Below are 22282 nucleotides of genomic sequence, written 5' to 3'. Positions count from 1 at the left end.
CTATGGCTGAAAACCTATGCAGCAAGTCAGTGGGTATGCAGTTAGCAGCAGTGTGGTAGCCAGCCTACCTGAGGTAGGCTAGACCCGCTTTGTTGCACACCAGTCCCTTGATACTTTATTCCAACCAGCTGATCTCTACAGGCTGGGCTAAGGAAAGGCAGGCATCCCCTTTTCCTCAAGGCTGCTTCCTCAACACATCTGCACCTTCACTGCTAAACTGGAGTGGCTGGGATGCACACAACTGCCTCTCGCAAAGTCTCAGAAAAAGAGTGTGAAAAGCACTTTCCAATATGTGCCTCCTGCTTTAAATTTTTAATTCTGGCTTCTACAGAAAAGGGCTGGTTAGTCTACATAAAAGTTGAGGCAACTCCTAAAAAATCCCTTTTATTTCTGAGGCACACCCAAAAATCACGGGATAAGCAACTACCCAGTGCCCCGATAGAGAGAACTCTGTACCAGACAGCAAAGCCTCTGCAGAGAGCCACAACTTGAATTTTACAACAAAAGTACGTTCTGAGAACGTACACATTAAGGTTCTTTTTGGTAGCCCCTACCCATGCATCCTAGTATCTGCACTTTGTATGGACAGAGATATTTAATGTGACCATGCAAAGATCACTTAAGAAGAGGAAATTAGTCTCAGGTTCAGTCAACAATACATTGATACTGTAAACCACCAAAGAGTTCAGAACTCCTACGCACTTAATCTCCCTCATTTTATCAAGAAAGTAAAATTGAATCATGCAACCCTTATACAATATTAACTGGAAATTACCAATGACACTTTAAGTCCTAAGACTAAGGCTATACAAAAGCTTCATAGTGCATGATTTACAGGAAGTACCAACTGTTACTACAAACAAAAAGGGTTCTGGGGAGTTTTATTGTAAGTGGGCTCAAATTAAGCATTTAGTATACTCGTGACCCACATTTATTATGCAGTGAAGACCTTTTTTTTTTTTTTTTTTTTTAAACAAGTACTTTTTAAACTGCATGTAACGATTTTCCATTTTGGTCACAGTACCCAAAAATTCTTACTTTGAACAAAATTTTAAAAAGTAGAACACAATCAAGACAGCATTTAAATTGGCTTTCAATTCTCATAACGTACAGGTTATCAGCTTGATATAATGTCAGAGGCACAGCTAGAAAAAATGTACTTAAAAAAAAAGAAACCCAAACATACAGAGTGGCAAGAGTTATCAGAAAGTCAAGTCAGAATTATCAGATATTTTACATGAAAAGGACTGTGTTTAAATGTCAATTACATTAGATTACAATTGTTGTAGGTCTACTGAAATGATTCTAAGCACTCTAACATTAGTATAAGTAGAGATCAAAATCTTGTTTAATAATCAGAATTTTGACTGACATCCTCATCAGCATGAGCCAAGTGTTAAAATTAAATCAACTCTCGTGGACTATATAGAAATCTTATGTTTGGGACAAGCACACAGAATACTTTAAAACCAGGAAGCTAGTAGTTTTGACTAATAGTGTCTTTCTTTCCAAGCAGCTGTGGTACCATTAGTTCTATTCTCTAACAACAAAAAAAGTTTGAAGACAAAAAAAAAAAGTTTAAAAGTGAAAACAATTCTAAAATTATTCCATCAAGCTAATCCAAACTCAAGCTTATTTCCTCAGCARTAGAGCAGGTGTAAATAATATCATTATATATCCAGCTCAATAAACATGTCAGCACCAAAATATTCTAAGAACATATTGTATTCATTTCATCAAAAAAAGAAAGCTTTTATTTTTACCCCCAGAATATCTTCTACTAACAAAGTTTTTCTGGATTTGGCTACATAAGCAGATACTGTAGTGCCAAGCGCAATGGGCCCTGCAGGAATGAGCCGTGGTTGTCCTTCTTTAGCTCCCGGTGGTGTGAATACACACAGACTCTAGATAAAATGAAAAAGAGAAAAAAAAGAAAAGGCCATTAGAAAGTTTGCCTACATTACAGAGTTACTGTGTTACATGTGCAGAACCAAATACTGAATAAAGGATATAATAACAACGGGAAGTAACTGGATAAGCTCTGCTCAACTCTGTCAACATCTTAAGAAATTCCACYCAAAATGCACCAGTGGCATAGCGGATCTCTTCTGTTGAGGTCCATCACTGGTTACACCAGGGTCAGACTGTGTTTTTCTTCAACATATAACGCATCATATTGAGAGTCACAGAGATGACTGTCACCCTCCTGAGGATGCATTCACTAACGCACTTTAGTAAAAAAAAAATGCTCAAAAAGTAGAGATGATGTTTAAACTTCTTGTTTATCTCATCCCAAGAAAAAGGTTATTTCAAGCCTATCTTGCACTGCATCGCCTCAAACCCAAGGGACTATATTCCTCTGTGGTACTGGAAGAAGCATATTACTTGCTTCCTAACCAAAACATCACACAATAAAAGTTATGTCCAGAAACATATTGTAAGTGGTTTATAAAACTAAAATTTTAAACAAGTTACAACCACTGAATWCATGGAATTGCAACTACTGTACTACAAAAAGAAAAATAAGCACCTATAAAGCTGAACCCGCCACCCCTTCTATAGGCCAAACACCCTTCAACTCTAGGATTAAATTCATTTTAGGGTGAATCATATACTTAAAGGAACAGTCATGTGCTGGAAAACAATGTCCTTATCACATCCTCTTTAAAATATTCTTTTACCTCGCATAACACAAGACAAAGCAGTCTGTAAGTGAGAGCTGCTTTTAAACAGTCACAGAATTGCCAAGAAAACTTGTTTCCAAGAGCAGCAGTTCATGTTGCATATTGTTCCTTTTTCTTTACAAAATACTCAAAAAGCACTAAATGATAAAAATTAGGGCTCATCTTTCAAAGTGTCCTAGCCATGAAACACTCCAGCATCCTTTTAATTCACATATGCACATATTTACATTCAAATTATCCTGCATCAGCTCAAAGAGTAATTACACAAGTTCTCATACAGATATCAGCGACGTAGTATGTTGTTTCATAAGTAAATTAAGAAATGGATAGTTTGGGTGTTTTTTTTTTTTTTTATTGCTTGCACTTTTCTTGGTAGTTTTGAATATTTATTTCAAAAACAGAGAAGAAAAATCTGCATTTCTGGTAATGATTCTGAGAACTAATTGACAATCAGAGAAAGGAACGAGATGATTTTTAACAGCAACTTAAAAAAATGTTATGTTTAAAAAAAGRAGAAGAAAAAAATATTCTGATATCCTGATGCTATCTCAGTTTCTGATACTCTGCAGGCCCTTAAATGTGTCTGCAACAAGGGTAACAAATCAGTATAATGATATTTTGATAATTACCCATTCTTCCAGATACAAGCTGAAACTTTTTCCATAGAATGGAAAGAAAATTCCAGAAATCCTTTTATCTATCTTTTTTTCAACAAGTGGTGAAGGACTTCTGCTTTTAAATGTACTTTCTCAGCAGAGCACTGGAGTCTGACTGCAGAAGCCTCCTAGATACTGTTCAAAACGTAGAGTCCCCCAAAAGTCCTTCCTTTGCTGCCTTCTATGACATGACCGATCAACGCAACTGGACTCAAAACTCTTGAAATTAGTGAAACTTCCTAGTTTAAGTGCCAATGAGTTAACAAGTCTTCCAATTCACACGAATGAAGAATGACATACCCTCTAATTGGTTCTTAAAGGGTATTAACAAGAGAGTCAACTACCAGTTAAACACAGCAAACTTAGCTTTCAGATCCACAGCCAAATTAGTATGTATCAAGTAAGCCACAGTACCATGGCTTTTTATACCATGCACTTAGCCTGTAGGAAATATGAGATATGAACTTATCTTACATCTCTCTTACTGTGTTTGAAAAAGCCCCCTTCGTAACAACTAAGAGAATGCAGAATTACTGATAYTCATCCCACCATGCTGAGGAATTTCTTTTTTTCTAGTGGAAATCTAATGCTTAACAGAGGCAAAAGATCAAAATCAGTAAAAGAAAAGATATGGAGTAGCCACCCAAGTCTCYCAACCTGTACCATCAACTGCTCCTGACAGATACCCTTTCAATACCAAGAAAGTATCTGCAGTTTCCAAATGCTTCCAGTCTCCATTTTTTCCAATGAGAAAGGCAACTATAGCTATAAATACTACATTTTTCTAGAGACTCTTGCGCCCTAGCCCTCCAGAATCCCACAGAAGCCACAAGGGCTAGGAAGCATCCAACTAAGCTTTATGAGCCTAGGTTTGAACTGCATGCATGTGTTGTTTGCAACTTCACAAGCTACACAGTTGTGTCTTCTTGTTTAATAACATTTCTTATAACTAGGCAAATACCAACCTTTTCTTTTTTTAATCAGACTTTTTTATGCAAAGATAACAGCCTGGTTTAATCATTAGAACAAGACTTGAAGTAATGATAAGCATTCCATTAACAAGCTGTTTTGATGGTAAGGGCAACTGAATCCTGCTCGAGTTTATTTCACAGTGAGATTTGCAGATAAAACTGGCTCTGAAAGCATGTAATGAAAAATGATTTARTATTCAATTGGCAATAAATGGAAGCCTTAATACTATAGTTTTGCTGTATGACTTGATGCTTGGGAAGAAATAAAAAGAACAACATCAAAGAGAAATTGAAATTAAGCAAGTTGATATTAGTCTGCTTTATGGTATTTACTCACCGTATTCTTTTCAATAATAGTGGCAAATTTTTACTCTCAATAAAGTACATGGCAGTCTACTGCAATATCACACAGTGAACAATAAAATTATTTGCAGACAAAGTAAAGACCAGGTAAATAAGGCCAACCATTCTGCATAAATAAATCTTATCACAATAAACAGTGATGAGCAACAAAACCAGAAGTGATTTGGAAAGTAYCTCCAGGCAAGAGCTCTCCAAACTTGGAGAGCTACAGGCAACTGTGTCTGAGCTTAAAGAAAGAATGGGAAAAAAGGCTTTAAAAAGTAGTTATATACTTTTTTTAAAAAAATAAAAACCCTGATAACTATATACTAGGGAGATTTGCATTGATTAATGATATTGGAAATATGTTGGGAAAGGGACAAATTCTAGGTAACTGTGAAATGAAGATATGCACTTCTATGCTGTAAAAGAACTAGCAGAGTTTTTTGTTTTGTTTTTAAATGTTTTAAATGCTTTGTTTTACACACTTTTCTGAAATTGGCATCAATTTCTAAGCACATTTCATACCTGAAAACTTACTGATAAACTTGCACAATTGAGGAACACTTCAACAGTTATACCAGTCCATTGATACAGAAAGCTAAGTTAACTCTGCTCTCTCCTATTTCCTCTAATTTAAGGCAAAAACAACTAAGCTTTTCCTGAAATGGATTTATCCAGACTGTTCTCAAAGACCTCCCGTGATGAGGACAGGGCAGCCCTCCCCAGCAACACGCTGCAGTACAGCCACAGCTGCAGAGGCTTTTCCTACTACGCATCTAAGCCCGATACCTCTTGCCCTATCCATTTAGGTATAGAAAAGACACAATTCTCCTCATCTGCTTTATCCAGACACATCTGGGAATTTATCCAACACATTTTTCCATGCTGATAATGAACCACAAATAACTAGTCTCCTGAATAATTTTCCAAACAGCTCTGTGCTCTACCTGTAAAATTTTCAGCTTGACCATATTTYATCAGTCCATCTGAACAGCAAATGATATAGGGGTCAAAATTCCATTAAAATGCATCTTGRCACTCATTTTCTCCCATTTTCATAGAACCATAGAATCCTTAAGGTTGGAAGGGACCTTTAGAAATCATTTAGTCCAAATCCCTTGCTCACGCAGGGTCACCTAGAGCACGTGGCACAGGGCTGCATCCAAGGAGGTTTTAAAGATCTCCAAAGAAGGAGACTMCACARCCTCTCTGGGCAGCCTGTTCCAGGGCTCTGTCACCCTCACTGTCAAAAAGCGTTTCCTTAAGTTCCTGTGGAACTTTTGGTGCCTCAGTTTGTGGCTGTAAATAAATTTTGAATAAAAATACATTTTGAAAATGTATTGATTCAAAGTTGAACTGGGACATCACAATTCTTTCCATTTCCTTTCTAATGTCTTCCCCCAGGTTAAACTTTAGATTTCCTTAAATCCAGCTTTCCTGTAACTCAGCTAGCATTTCTGTTATTTCAGATGGCAGCTCAGATCCATTAGACACTATTTAGCTTCACATGGTAAATGTTTTGTCAATTTACAAGTATTTAATTCAGAAAATACTTTCAAATTTCTTATTTCCCAATTCAAAGTTGAGGTCTTCCCTTTTTGTCTCACATATTAATTATGACAGCCACCTGACCACTGTTGATCTTTTATTATTATTACTGAAAAGTGATGAACAACATTAAATATTTCTTCCTCTCCATCAAAAATGTTCCCTTTCTGCTGAGTATCCCTATTTACTGGCAAGTAAGAAAGCAATATATTTCTTTTACTTTACACACAAAAAGAATTAGAATTCAAGGATATTCAAGGAATTCAAGGATAAACACCAACATTTTCTAAAGTGGCTTTCAACTAGAAGTGCTCACTTGGAAATGCGGATAACGAAAGACTTGCCTTTCAGACCTGATGCCTCCATGCTGAAAATTACGCGTCTCAGGTTGGCCCAGACAACCTGASACGCGTAGATGGTTGGCCATCATGAGATGCTGCTCCTTGGTTCCTAAAGCTCAAGTCCCGCCACGGAGTCACTAGGTGGCACTGCACATCAAGCTGCAACCATTTCTGGGGGACCAGAAATTCTGGAACAGCTTAATTACATACACCCTGAAGCACAAACTGTGTGCACGTATTTGTGGCCTCACAATTTCTGACAATAAAGCTATTGTAAACCCCTATCTGAGGCAAGGATGATCTGTTTGTCAATGCAATTTACAGTTTTGGGAAATAAGTAATGCTCACAAGATCTAGTAAAAGCTGCTTTAAGTGTATGCCTATTAAATTCCAACTCATACATCTTTATGTAGGAATCACAATGTCATCATGTGCGAATTACTCACACAAATAAGGACTACACAGAAGAAGCATCTGAAGAATCAGTTAATATAATAACGCCTTCGAAACTCTGGGGCTTTGGTGAGTATTTTAGAAATACTCCCTTGTAAAGATGTCAGCTTATGGGCTTAAATCCATGCCTAGCTAGCACGACACTTAGATAGATTTGTATATCCATGCAATCAAACACTGTTATTCCAGTAAAACCTTTAAGACATTTTTAAAGACGATATTCAATTAAGGTCGTAACATGAAAAGTTTCTTTGCCCCCACAAGGGATTAAAACAGAAAACTGAAACGAAGCAAAATCCTTTCCTCTACAGGGATGCATGGAGGTAGACACGCAAAGGGTCCTGATCTGCTTGTGGACAATCATTTAAGAAGTAGAGTCATGGTGTCAGGATACCCTTAGTATGGACTGCRACCACCTCCAAGCAACCTGAACAACCAGAAGGTCACTAGAACAGCAGTATTATCCACACTCATTCTGGCACCAAGTGTGAGTAATGGCTGAGTAAGGAAACGCTCTCTAACGTGTAASTGGTCTATGGCAGCTTCCACTGCAAGGAAATTCACTTAACCCAAGCCCCTGAACGCATCAGCCAGAAACCTCCTGTCCTTACACTGTTATCCTAATCTAACACAAGTTAAGTTGTAGCTTTGTGGATTTCCAAAGAGAAAAAGCAAACAAGGCTATGGAGAAACTTTATAAATGGAGCATACACATTTTAGTAAACTCATGGAAGTCAAAAGCGACAAGACTTTTTCCTTTTGAATCCTGCAGTGCACTTACACCACCTGCAATCAGAGACCTCATCTCGGTAAACTCCAAGGGACATGAGGTGCTCCTGTAAAAACCAATGCTCCTCTCAAAGCCGAAGGACAAGCTAATACAGGGGCTTTTTTTCCCCTCATTACGCAAGCAAGTTTTCACTTCTTCAAAGCAAATGTTTTAATAATATTCTAATGTAACGTTCAAGTAAGGGAAGTGATGTCCATATCAATAATTGAATTGAAAAAAGATTTACCCTGAACTTTTAATAACCCACTTAAAAATAGCTCTTAGAGCAATTTTMTTCCTTCAATACAAAGAAATAATAGCACATGGTAAGCTAAGTTTCTTATTTTGTAAATACTTAAAATTTCTATAAAATCTGTCCTTATCAGAGACTCGTAATCTAATCTAGGCCAAATGCAGCTATGGAAATTTCAGATTTAAAAAACGATCCTTAACGCACATCAAGATTTTCAGGTATTGTTTTGTGGTTTTAAATAGACACAAATGTACCTATACATATTTATAGCAGGAGCTACAACAAGGAAGAGTTGATGCCCTCACTTGCATTTTGATCCTTAGGTCCCTAGATGTAGTTACAACACACATTACTAAGGGTTAAAAAAAAAAAAATAAAACACTTGTGAGAAAGTATCTGATCATTATCCATATCTCCCTTCCTTCCACAGTCCTCTCCCACTACACAATTCTTGCAGAGCGATGCACACACAGGAAAAGCAGCATCTGAGCACAGATTGTTCCTTTGGAAAGGATGAAAGAATAACTGCTATATTAGGACTAGTTCTGAAACATGAGGCTCCTGTCTGCATAAATGCAGGCAGATTTATGTATCTTTCTAAAGGTAGTAAACAAAAAGCAAAATGCTAAGACATATAAATAAATAAATCRAAGAGTTTGCTGAACTTAAGAAGCTTATGTCTCAAATCAAGCATCTAAACTGACCACGAAAAAGTAGAAACCATTTTTCAACATGTAGTCATAGATGTTCAGCAAGTGGTTTGCCTATCTTACTAAGTTTTTTATCATGTTAGAAATAAAATAATTAATATCAACTTATAGAACAAGCCCAGTTTGCTGCTTATGCGATATAAAATCTTTTTGTTCAATCAACAAAGATACATTTAATAAAAATATACTTATAGTATTTGCTGGGCAGCACTTGATGTAATTTGGATACATGCTTTAAATTTAATATTTAAGACTCAAAGATATCCAAATTAATTTTCAGTGACAATTTCAGACAAAAGGTAGGCTAATGCATTACCAGCTAATCACGTGAAAATAAATATGGGTCTGGCCCAAAGCCCACTAATGTCAATGGAAAAACTCACACTAGCTTCAAAGGACTTGGGATCACTCCCTGTAATAACTACATGAAGAATATTCTTTTTTGGGTGATGTGGCTACACAGCAGTGGCTTAGAAAGTCAGTGTGTGTTTTTAGTAGGTAGGACTTTCTTACGGAAGAATTACATATACTGGGAAGCAAATAGGCTTAACTGCCCAAAAGACTATTAAAAAAAAAAAATATATATATATATATATATATATATATATAAAATGCAGAAAATGCACAGCACAATTTCTCAAGGTGCAAAGTTAGTTTTACTGTAAGAGGTTACTGTTATCATTTGCCAGTGTGCAATCACTGCTACTAAAGCTGGCCAGAGAACTACCGAGAACCAAAACTAGTATTCACAGAGGATGAAGCAAGATGTTACTTAAACTAGACTTATTACTTTGAGAACTAGGAACAAAATATCTGCAATATTTACATCTCACTTAGAATAGGGCCTATTCCTGAATAAAAAAAAATCATTTCTCTCTGTAAGATGAAGTAGTTATAAGTTTTTTAAAAAATACAAAACCTGTAGCCATTTCCTACTTTGTGAAAGATTTTTCATTTGTCATCTTCTACCTCCTTTGAATAACACACCATCTACCTTGAACAAATGATAAGTATTCTTAGGCCAGGTAAAACTCACCAGTCCACACATCTTCAATCTCATTTTTCATTATTTTACAAATGGTATTTATTTCCTTTTTCTGAATGCAATTATCTCACAAAGAGCAGAGGAAACTGGCTAATGGACTATATAAACTATTAAAACAGGCTGTGTATGGTAGAGGAAACAAAAACAATGAGAAAAATATTTTCCTCTCTAGTCTTCTCCAGTTAAAAGAATTTAACTTGCTTCTTGAAAAWAAGGAAGGCATAAAATTGTGTCACAAATTATGACTTAATTTGATGGAATTCTGATGAAATATGAAATATGCTTTTGGGTTTTTTTTTGCAGATACTCAAAGCTACAAAATCTTGTGTTATGCTTTCTGTATAAATTAATCTGGATATAAAAAAAAATGAATTTTAAATGTCAAATAATAAAACAGCATGTATGCTCCTGGGAATAATATATTGGTCTCACTGTTATTGGGKTTTTTTTTCTGGACAATTATTTTATACCAGAAATTATTTTGATTCATTAATTTTAAATGTACCATTTATTTCTTCACATTAATCAAAACCTATTTCTGAAATTTTTAGCATCTCATTTTCAAGTTGCAGCTGGCAAACAGACAAAAAGAATCCTTCACATTGACAGTATGTTTTAATTAAGTTTTGCTTTTGTTAAAAACAATTAATAACAGGCCCAATCCAAAGTTAAATTGCTAAACACGGAGAARGAACTGCACTACACCTGCAGAAAACATTTTTGATTACCGCTATATTCAATAAATTTCCACTACACAGAAATAAAAATCATGTTAATACTCAGCACTTAGGTAGTATTTCCTGCTAAGTGAGGTACAAAATAAAATTAAAATATGATCGTAAAAGGGGAAAATGCACTTGCAATTGTAAAAAAAAGAAGCCATCTTAAATCCAGAATACTTACATTATTGCATTCTCCCAGGAAATATAGTGCAAATCCATCAGCTTTTGTAGCTGCCAAAGCAATAATAAAAGAAATAATTGTACTCAGAGGGAGAATCGAACTTGCGCAAGTTCTCTGAGGTGAAACCACAGATTCAATTCCACTTAGGACAAACATCTAAAATTCTAGAAGTGAAAGTCTATTGCTGTGTCCCTTGAAACTCCCCAGGCCCAACCAATTTAGAAGTACAGGATAATACTTCCCCCATTCCCATGCAATGTATTCTAAAAGCTAATTAGCAATGACATCCTTATGTGTCTTTTTCCTAGGTCTAATACCTATAAATTCATATTAGTTCATATGACAGTATAGAAACCATCTAAGTGCATGTAACTACAATACAGGCAAGCAAATAACATTATAATTTCCATGAGCAAAAGTAGCACTATTTATAGGTGGCAGGCTATATTTGTCCTTGTCTTTGGATAGAAAAGTATGGGAAAATAAAATGTTACAAATATTGCCATAAAGTATGTTTCAAAACAAACCAGTTCTATTTTCTGCATCTGCCTCATTAAAAACACAGGCACACCAGCAAGTTGGCACCTCTCAGCATTTTTTGCCAGAATCAAATTGTTTTATGAAAYAGAATAAAAATAATTGCTTTAAAATTTAAAAGTTTAAAGTTAACTAACGTGCCTTATTGCTACAATGAAAATTCTCAGAATCTGAAGGGGGGAAAGGAGGCCAATGTTTTTATTGTGCTATATACAGTACGCTTGAGTCTTTGAGTATAAGTAGATCTTTCTTTTCAAYGGGTAATAAATGCTATAATCAGTAAATATACATATCTGATATCTCATTTTTATGAATAAACACAAGAATCTATTTAGTACATTTCAGGAAAGTGACTCTACTTTTGTAGATAATTAAATCAATGGCTTTTCTGCATTTGCTTAACAGAAGAAAAAGAAAATACCCTCTTACCCAGTTACTTGCTTACTGTCACCTATGTCATAGCAATGAGAGTTCAGGGCCTGGTAATTTGTAATCAAATTTTAAATCTTCCAGTTGTAACATATAACCACATTGAGCTATAGGAGATAGAAGACTGTAACAAAAGAATTTCTTAAATCTTATCTACTTTACAAATGAATGAATGAATAAATAAATAAATAAATAAAAAGCCATTTGTAAAAGATAATCAGACCCTGCCCCTTCTAACCTCTCACTCATACTAATAAAACCCAGTTCTGATTTCCTGTGGGAAGACATTAATGTCCAAATAACCACTTAAGGGAAAAGAGTAAACAGACATGGTCTTTTTGAAATATTGTACATATAAACCAGGCAATTATTTTGGCATTAAAAACGACAATGTAGCAAGGATAGGGATAATGTTTCTACAGAGCAGCTTGAGAGTATACTCAAGAAAAGGCGTTGATTTTACCTACTGAAATCTGAGTACATTGTACTCTGGTTTGAAAACATTTACACTTACTTTGCTATTAGGAATATTTTCTTAACTTTTAATGATGCATACTATGCACACTCTTTCCTTACTAAAAACAGTACTTACACATAGAAAAAAAATACTAAATTTAATTTCAACTAAAGGCCTTTAAAAAAAATCTGTTTTTTTTAAAAGGGATTAAAGTATGCATTTTTTCATAAAGTATTTTTTTCCTTCAGTATGGACTACTATATCATCATAACTAGTATAATCCATTTTGTGGTTCATTTACCAGGGGCTCTAATTTGGAAATTGGACATACAGCTCCCGAGCAGAAGCCTRCTTAAAGGCAGTCAGAGATTCACTGACATACAAAAGCCAAGCCGGAATAAATTAATTCTGAGACAAAAACACAGCTATCCCCCAATGCTCATCTTTATTATTTATTTATTAACTAGGAGGCTCAGCACCCATGCTGTAACCTAGCTGTTACTACAGCTCAGAGACACTCGATTCTCTTTCTTACCTATTTTAATGATGCTGCTCAGTTCATACAAAAGTAGCTGGTTATCTCCTCCTGTATCCAGGCGTTGCTCTATGTAGCTGTTCAGTTCATACACTACGCCTTGCATATTCGTGTCCTGATACTATCAAAGCAAAAAATGAGAAAAAACATTTTAGAATAACTCAGCTGTATTTTGCAGTTTTTAATATATATATATATTTATTTAAAATAACAACAACAACACACTGAGATCCCCATATTGAGTCAGGTTCAGCTGTCCTGACCCAGCTGCGTGTCGAGTTAAGAGTCACAGAGCTCCACTCTGGGCCCCCTTAGTCGTTTGTTCAAAACACATTGAGCAAACCACTGCACAACTACTGATTGCCTAAGCTTGGCCAAGACCATATCTCAAGAAACAACTGAGATATGACCAGCAGAAGGCAAGTAATCTTCAGCTGATGCCTTTTAAGATGCTGCTCCAAGAAAAGGAGACAGCTGGCTACCTTTGCCAGCATCTTCCATCTGGAATTTGTGAGCCAGATGATGGAACTGTGGGAAGCACGAGAGCTTTGAGGTGGTAGCTCAAGTACCTCCATCTTTGAAATGTTAATTGCTGCTATATTTTTAAAACTACACCAACAATCTCTAGGACAGAAATCACCCGAGCCAAAACCATAGTAAGTRTTGTGGCATAACAAGGAATTTGTTTCAACCAACCAAAAACAGCCAAGAGCAAGAAAGATTATAGAGCAATTAGGATACAGATGGGAGCAATGAGGTGCTGTTTGCAGGCATGATGAAACAGAATAGGAAAGGAGACACATCCTCCTTTCAGGTGCCCAGCTCTCCTGCAGTTATACAGCTCCTCAACCCTGAAAACAGCTCCTGAGCAGCAGATAGAACTGTCAATAAYTGTGCATGTGTCGTGTGACAGCATCGCTGACAATAATCTCACAGAAAGTAATATTTGGCAATAAGCACAGACTCATTAGCCTGCCCCAAACTGGTAATGTGGTAACTGAAGAAAGCAGTATGATCAATTATTTATTGAGCTCAGTGACGCAGTAAATTATGTCACTTAAACTAAAAAGGAAACTGGTGATATTTAGATGGATTAATGTTGCTTGAAAGACTAAATCTTATTCTCTCGCTAATTCATACCTTACAGCCAAATATAATATAGACCAGACTGGTGCAAGCAGTACTGTGGAAAATGCCACRCAAGCTGTAAGTACCGCATTGTCCCCACCACTCCCACTTCTATACGTAGTACTGCRCATCTTCTCTGCCTGTGCCCTGGGTATATGTGTGCACTTGACAAACACTGACACATGCACAGTTTGCACAGTACACCTCTTTTTTAATTATTCCCACTAAAAATGTCATGCATTTCTGCATGAAATAGTATGCCAGGAATACAGGCCATATATTTGATACATTTGGTTTCTTCATTTCACAAAAAGCAAATGCTTGCCAAATAATAGCAATTTGTTAATCCTTCAAATTAATCAGATCTTAATCTTGACCTAAAACCAGTTACTGGAGAACATAATACAAAGATAACCCTATCTTAACACATGACACTGTATTAATCATTACAGACAGACATTTARAACTGTATGAGACCTAAGATATCCAAAGTGTTCTCCTCGGAGAATAAACACACCACTTAGTAATTATTTCTATAAATTAACATGATTTTTTTTTTAATAATATAGGTCATTACTACATGCATGTATTTACTACTTGGTTTAGTCTTGAGCTTGTAACACGGAATGACATTACCATTATTAGTGCACTAGGGTATCTGGCACCCTTCCATTTGCAACTGACTGTCCTCTGTCATGTCTCATTTACGACTGCATAGATTTTCAAAGGAAGAAAACAACAGCACCATTTCGGAAAAGTAGGATTTTTATGAATGGCTTCATAATGCCATTTTTATGAATGGCTTTTTCCTTACTATACAGCCAGATGTAGCTATATCACAGGACAATGATGAATGAGAGTCTACACTGTACATGCCTCTGAACTCAGATCTAACAGTCCCAAAACAACAATCACTAATTGAGAACAAAATAATTTATCGTGTGGAAAAAATGCCTTCTCAGGACTTGGAAGTGAACACCTTTCTCTTCACTTGTGATGTGCGCTCAGGATTTAAGTCCTATATTCAAAGATTGAGGCTAATATATTAATAGAAGGGATCAGCAAAAATGAGTCCACTGGCAGAAGAGCAGTGGCAGAATAATAACTTTCATCATAACCACAAAGCAATTCTTTGTGCACAGTAATTACACAATAAGCTATAGGCCCTTTATCTTCACCTCTGTAACATATGCTTGCAAACATTTTAWAAGCAGGACAAATTATTGCATACATTCATGTTACCAAAAAAATAAATAAAAAAAAAAGAGGTATAATGCATACAGTATATTTTATTTGTATTGTGTGGCAGATTTCTATACTGACAGTGTCTGAATCTACAAATTGCCCAATTAGCTAATCATGTGAGTGAGATCAATCACCAGCAAAGAACAGGCAATTAGCCTGTCATATTGCAAAATATCCTTGGTTTTTACTACAGCAGATTAGGAGAGGTTTATATGTTCTTAGGTGTTTTAGATTGGATAACCACAGTATTTTTGCTTGAAATGCCACAATATATTTTATGAAAACATACATTTAAATGCCAAATAAGTGATGAACAAATACCAGTTCCACACTACCTAATAGTACATATTTGGTATCAAGCTTACTTTAGGAAATTCCTGAAGAAATTCAACATAATTAGCTGAAACAAGTACTGTTTCTTGATTAGTCATGGCAGTTTAGTTTATAGTTTAAACCATAATAATACTTGAATCCTTTTAATTAATCCATTCTTCCAATTGTTTATGCTTTCCATTTAAAATTCAGTGTCCACAAGTATTTTGTATTTACCTTATTTATATCCTACTTTTAGTAGTTACATACATCATAATGCTACAAAAAAGAACTAACAATTTGGAAGGAAAATCTTTTATAAATATTCATGAAAGAAGGAAGTTTTTGCAAGATCTCACAGAAGTAGTTTCAGAGTTATTTTCCTTAGAACCTAACATTGCAATAAAAACCAGCAACCAACTGTGAGACGTTATTGAAGAATAGTACTGTGTCTTGGATCTAAACCTAAAGCTCAAGAACCACAAACCTTTTATTGCATTCAAGAAAATACTGAAACATCAGAAAGTGATATTTAATGTATTCTCTCTGAAGAATTAAATCATACCTAAATTGAAGCACTCCATATCTAAAGTAAACATTATGAATAAGAAACTTAAATGAAAGCTTTATCTGCATGCTTTCATGCTTATAAGGTCATTCTCTCAGAGGCATTTTATGCTGTTGCAGGAAAGAAAAAGCCCTTCTGCTACAACAAAAATAATTCATCAACAGCGCGCAAGGTTAGTAAGTACAATTACAATCCAGAAGTTTATCTGTTTTCCTGTAACTCCCTAAAATGTTTTCTGAGCAGCAGTAAGAGTAAATCACTATATAACAGCTACCCTAGCACAGAGCTCTTGCCAAATCAACAATTGCCAGGTTCTAYGATATAAACATGTCCCTTTACAGACTTCATAGTCCTGATAAGCAGTCAATGGAGAGGGACCTGGGAGTCCTGGTTGACACCAAGTTAACCATGAGTSAGCAGTGTGCCCTCGTGGCCAAAAAGGCCAATGGGATCCTGGCCTGCATCAGGAGGAGCGTTGCCAGCAGGTCAAGGGAGGGGATCCTGCCCCTCTGCTCAGCTCTGGTGAGGCCGCACCTGGAGTACTGTGTTCAGTTCTGGGCTGCCCAGTGTAAGAGGGACGTGGAACTCCTAGAGAGGGTCCAGCGGACAGCAACTAAGATGATTAAGGGCCTGGAACATCTGTCGTATGAGGAGAGACTGGGTGAACTGGGCCTGTTTTCTCTGAAGAAGAGAAGGCTGAGAGGGGATATGATTAACATGTGTAAGCTCATGAAGGGAGAATGCAGGGAAGAAGGGGACAAGTTCTTCTCATTGGTGGCCAGCGACAGGACAAGGGGCAATGGGCGTAAGCTGAAACACAGGAAGTTCCATCTCCTGGTGAGGAGGAACTTCTTCACTGTGAGGGTGACAGAGCCCTGGAACAGGCTGCCCAGGGAGGTTGTGGAGTCTCCTTCTCTGGAGATCTTCAAAACCCGCCTGGATGCCACCCTGTGCCCTGTGCTCTAGGTGTGCCTGCTTGAGCAGGAAGGTTGGGCTGGATGATCTCTAGAGGTCCCTTCCAACCTTGAATATTCTGTGATTCTGTGACACTATCCACAGTCTAGGAGATGCTAAAACAAACCGGCAGCCCAGAGCTGTAGCCAGCCTTTCACATGGAGAGGCGCTGCCACCCGTGCTTTGGGGTGCAGAGCTTAACTGGGGAGAACAATCCAAGCAAGCTGCAAAATACAGAGGAAAGCAGCCACATCCAAGGAGATCCTTTTAACGTTTCCTTTTCATCTATGATTCGGGCATCTTAGGTTGGTTTCAAAGTACTTCAGAGASAAACAAGAGACAGAGCTCTGTGTCAGCTGATGTAGGAGGCCTCTAGCTAACTGCAGGGCTAAAAGGAGAAGGGACCTTCCTTGGAGTGTAAAAAATGCAGGTTACATACTCCTGAGAGCCAGCTAATACACCTATATTTACATCAATAACAACTTCAGGACTTGCAGGTGCTGAATCGCATTAGTTCTGTGCATTGCTTTACATGAAGCAATGTCCTGAAGAGGTAACTAGATTTCGTTTCAAAAGCCTAAGTCATAGGATCTGAAATATGACAGGAACCTGTATCCACACTTGTTTAATATTCTCTTTAAAACTGTCAGTGATTCTCTTTTCTGTAGATATTAAACAGCTTGTAAGCTCCAAACTAGCAAAATCTCGCAATGAGCTTCCAGCCAACACGAGTTTTCTTTCCTATAAACATAGAGTCTCAACACATAAAGAGTCACCGGGTAACTGAGACATGAATTTAAAGATGAACTTTAAAAAACAAAGCAACATGAAACTTTCAAGCACACACACGCACACACAAAAGAAAACTTTATTCAGGGCAAATCATTAATGCTAGCCTAGTGTACCTTTAAAAAAAAAAATCAAGGAAGCAATGTTTGCAGGAAAAGCCAAATTATTTAATTAAACCAATGAAATGTGAAGAACTAAAGTATAAGTCAGGACTTCTGTTAAAAATGGAAAACTATAGAAATGGATTCCTGTTTATTCAGGATGGAAATGCTTAGWGGAGGGATATCAAATCCTCAAGACCAAAAAATTAAAGGAAATGTTGTAAGCTGGGCCTGTTTGTGAGCTGGGCCTGTTTTCTCTGRAGAAGAGACGGCTCAGAGGGGATATGATTAATATGTATAAGTTCAGRAAGGGAGMATGCAGGGAGGAAGGGGACARGCTGTTCTCACTGGTGGCCAGCGATAGGACGAGRGGTAATGGCCACAAGCTGAAACACAAGAAGTTCCGTCTCCAGGTGAGGAGCAACTTCTTTACTGTTAGGGTGACAGAGCAGYRGAACAGGCTGCCCAGGGAGGTTGTGGAGTCTCCTACTCTGGAGGTCTTCAAAACCCGCCTGGATGCCACCCTGTGCCACATGCTCTAGGTGTGCCTGCTTGAGCAGGAAGGTTGGACTAGATGATCTCTAGAGGTCCCTTCCAACCTTAAATAAATATTCTGTAAGGGTACAAGCACTGAGCTGGCTTTCAAAAGAGTCGTGAGCTTGGAGGGGAAGCTGAGAAAAATCTCCTTGATGATAAATTCAGAAGAGGTAAGGAGGGCTGGCTTGTTTAAGCAGTTTTGTTTAAACTTGGGCACTGCAAAGCAAGAAGCTATGAAGAGCAGACTTTGCTAAGGTGATTAATTTTAATGCTTGTACATAGCCTCAGAGAAAACTGCTTCTACACGCACTTGTCTGACGTCTGTTCTTCTTGTTTTGACTGGAGAGGACACGGGTTTTAACTTGCTCAGTAAATAAATTTTAGCATTGCAGCACCATACACAGGTATTTATGAATTGTTTGCTCCCACATCAAACGCTATTCACGACAAAACCAAAAGGGACAAATACAAAATGACATTTGGCAGGACTGGYTCTGTTGCTATGTCAAAGGATGCAAAACAGATCTCACTCCACAGAGATAGAGTGCATGCATTTTGAAGGTGCATGTTTCCCAGCCTGGCTACAGARCAGATTTTCAAGCCCTGGGAGGGAGGAAGAACACTTTTTGAGCAGAAACTCCTTACCACATAGCCAGTGTTTGCAGGCATCCAATTCTAATCTTTCCATCAATTCCTTCCCTACTATCCCTACTATTCCTTCCCTACAGTAACACTGAAATAAATTGCTTCACTAGTAACAGGAAAAATACACAAGACAAGGCAGAGGCTTGGCTTACAAGAACAGAACATTATGACTACACAGAAGAAATCATATAAGCTGTTATTAAATGTAAGGGTCATAAAACTGCATGAGTATCTCAATTATGCCACCTCTCTGGATTATGCAATAAAAAAGGATAACATCAATTAACAGCTTCATTTTAACTTGGCAGGGCTGAACAGTGCTCTTTTTAAAAAAGCTTTTTATAGACATCACACTCCCTCCTAATACTTGACTTACAAGCTCTCTGAACACATTGTGTATAAAAATTCAACTTTTCCATTTATCTACTGCTACAGCTTATCACACTAACACCATCTTCTGAAGATAAGGACTGCAGTGGTATTTATATCATTTCTAAAGACTAAAYGTTTTTTGCCTTCTCTTAATTGATTAATTCATTAAAAATACTCAGTCCTGGGACAGTATGAAAATGTTTATATCCCATTTTAGATAAATAAACAGTACAAAGCATGAGCTGTCTTTGCTAGCATGCCATTAAAAAAAAAACAAAATCAAAAACTTTTATCRTTGGTCACACAGTGAACAGACATGCAATTATTGCAGCTATTTACTGAAAATATACTTGCTAATTCTGTAACTGTCAGTGACATACTGTGCTGGGTGCTAGCYGGTGCCAAGGGAGCTGCCAAAAGCTCCAAGTCCAAAAAGGGGAAAGGAGAGGATTAAAGTATTACTGCTGTTTCCAAGAATAAAATACTGTAAATGTGCTAGGCACTTGCTAGGTAATAATCTTCTGGTGTTTATATGGTAAACTTTTGCAAAGTGAATTGCTGTTGGCATTACCGGAGTTTACAAAGCAAAAGTACTTGCCAAAATGCAACTTCGCTAGAGGTTTCGTTCAAGCAAAGATGGAATGGAAAGTCATTAACAACAGGGAATGAACAACAGCTAGTTTCGCTGTGATCGTATCAGGAACACTGAGTATTTTTGTTTAAACTTCAAAATCTGAGGTACTAAAGAGCACACAGTGATCATGGGAAACTTAACAGCATGTAGAACAAAATCCTGGCTATAGTTCATGTAGAAATGGGATTATTTTTGCCAACTAAAAAGGAATAATATGTCTTCAATGCACGACATTTCATAAATACTGTGAAATAAACATCTCCTATTCTAGATATACATGCATCCAAATGCACTTAGTGCTCAAATCCACTCTTCTATTTTTTTTGTCCTTTCGGATATAAAACATGATAGGGCATAAAAGTCAGCATTAGGTTAATATTTGATTTTCTTTCTGAAATTCCTCTGCCCAGAAAACCACTTCTGTAGCTAGGTGGGATCAGCCAACCCACATCTGCAAAATAAGTAAGCAGAAGATATTCAGCGTTTCCAAGGACGCTCCCAATGCTACTTCAACATATGAAAAAGGCTCTCACAAGGTACACATATTTCATAAATATTATAGTCTAGCTTACAGATAGAAGTTCATAGGTTTACTGTTCAGTCACAGTTGCTTATGAGACATTTGGTAACCAGACAAAATGTTCTCTGCATGTTAAAAGCAGCCCACAGCAACCAGGGAATCCATTTTTGATCCCCCTTTTGGTCATCAATTATGTCAAGCCACTCTAGGATATGTTTACATATAACTTCTGAAAGCCAAGATATTGCCAACATTGCCATCAATAATCTTAATTGAAAAATGAATTAAATCAATTAAAAAAATCTATTCTACAAATCACAAAGTGAAAGAAATTTGAAAGCTTCACTTCCTTCACTTTTTTATCCCCCCAAATCATTAAAATACTAATGTCCAAGATTGTTACTTTTATTTTCATTTTATTCTCGCTCTTCACTTTGCTACTAAGCTTCTGAAAAGTGGCCAAAGATTGTAATTCATGTATTACAGCATTCATCAGAAGTTTCTCAATTTTTGACATGTGAGCAGCAATAAAATCCCTTGACAACACTTAAAATTTATTCCAATAATTCAAGAAGTAAAAGATTTTAAACCAAAGTGATAGATACCATTCATAACATTGCATTTGGCTGATAAAAAGGAGAAAAAAAAAAAAAAAAAGGCAAGCTAATGACAGGCAACCTTTAGAGCTTGTACAACAATATTAGAATGATATGCAATATGTGTGAAACAAACAAACAAAACAAAAAAAAAAAGCAAGGAGGATTGAGGGAGGCAGTGCTGGTGGTTTTAAATGAAAAATATCCCTTTCAATTAATTATCTTTCAGCACAACAGAACAGGAGTATTGAAGCAAGTGATGTCACAGCATATGATCATGAATGTTTCATTTTAATGTAAGTGAAAGAGAGAGTTTTGTATCTTAATATCTCAAGATTTGAAGCGACAGCCAATCTTCAGGAAAAGTCCCAGCTACCACTTATGATTTTGAAAGGCTGGAGGTAGCTGGGACTAGTGTGTCTGAAAGACAGAGGGGGTGACTAGAATTTGGGAGATTSAGAGTTCCAGAATATGTTTTTTCTTTTCTTTCCTTGCATCAGCAGCTCAGATTTCTTAATATGAATATGTTTTACAACTCTGTTTTAGAGTTTTACATAGAAATGCAGATATATTTACCAGATTTATGCAAATATTAAAAGGAATTTTCTTCCACAGACATAACTAGTGGCTTCTGAGATTATTTTTGGTAGATRCTTATTTTGAACCAAAACAGTATATTGTTAATGAATAATATGAATATATAATTTATAATAAATTTTGATTGCACTATTTGGCACTTACCTGCCATAACTGCTAAATATTAAGGAACTGGTAAGGGTGACCAAAAATGCATTATAAAGGAAAAAAATCATCTAAAATCTCAAATCCTTTTTAAGARCCACTTTCAGCACACCACATACATACAATGCCACACCACATACACCACATACAATGCATCTGTTTGCATTAACTCCTTCTAGGCGTTACTGAGTCTCTTTCTGGTTGGTAACCCTTAGTTTCCTTATATCCTAAGCCTCTGTCATGCCAAGGTTTCTATTATAAGCCTACTTCCATTCCTTCCATGTCCTAGTATCTTCCCAAAACACTCACCACAGAGAGCAAGAAACTCAGTCTGCTTTTGCAGACATTCAACAAACTTTACTTTTAATCCTATTCTGACAACGCTGCATTTCTCCTGAGAACACAAAATAATTTATGCATAAAACTGAAGAAAGGGAACAAAACCAGAACTGTGATTCCACCCCCAAATGCTACAAGTGGCCCACTAAACTTACATGAACTCAT

General features: G+C 36.7%; 1 protein-coding gene across 1 annotated transcript in view; it reads right to left on the bottom strand.

Moving 5' to 3' along the window:
- Nucleotides 1-22282, bottom strand: part of PDE10A (phosphodiesterase 10A) — a 168028-nt gene that overhangs the window by 41724 nt on the left and 104022 nt on the right. The window contains 3 exon segments of the mRNA XM_026044735.1: nt 1764-1904; nt 10679-10728; nt 12637-12757. Coding sequence (XP_025900520.1) covers nt 1764-1904; nt 10679-10728; nt 12637-12757 — 312 coding nt within the window.

This window comes from Nothoprocta perdicaria, unplaced genomic scaffold (genome assembly GCF_003342845.1).
Source record: "Nothoprocta perdicaria isolate Ctin4 unplaced genomic scaffold, notPer1 scaffold_38, whole genome shotgun sequence".
In the NCBI taxonomy this organism is placed as follows: domain Eukaryota; kingdom Metazoa; phylum Chordata; class Aves; order Tinamiformes; family Tinamidae; genus Nothoprocta; species Nothoprocta perdicaria.
This window is presented reverse-complemented; position numbering and strand designations above follow the sequence as displayed.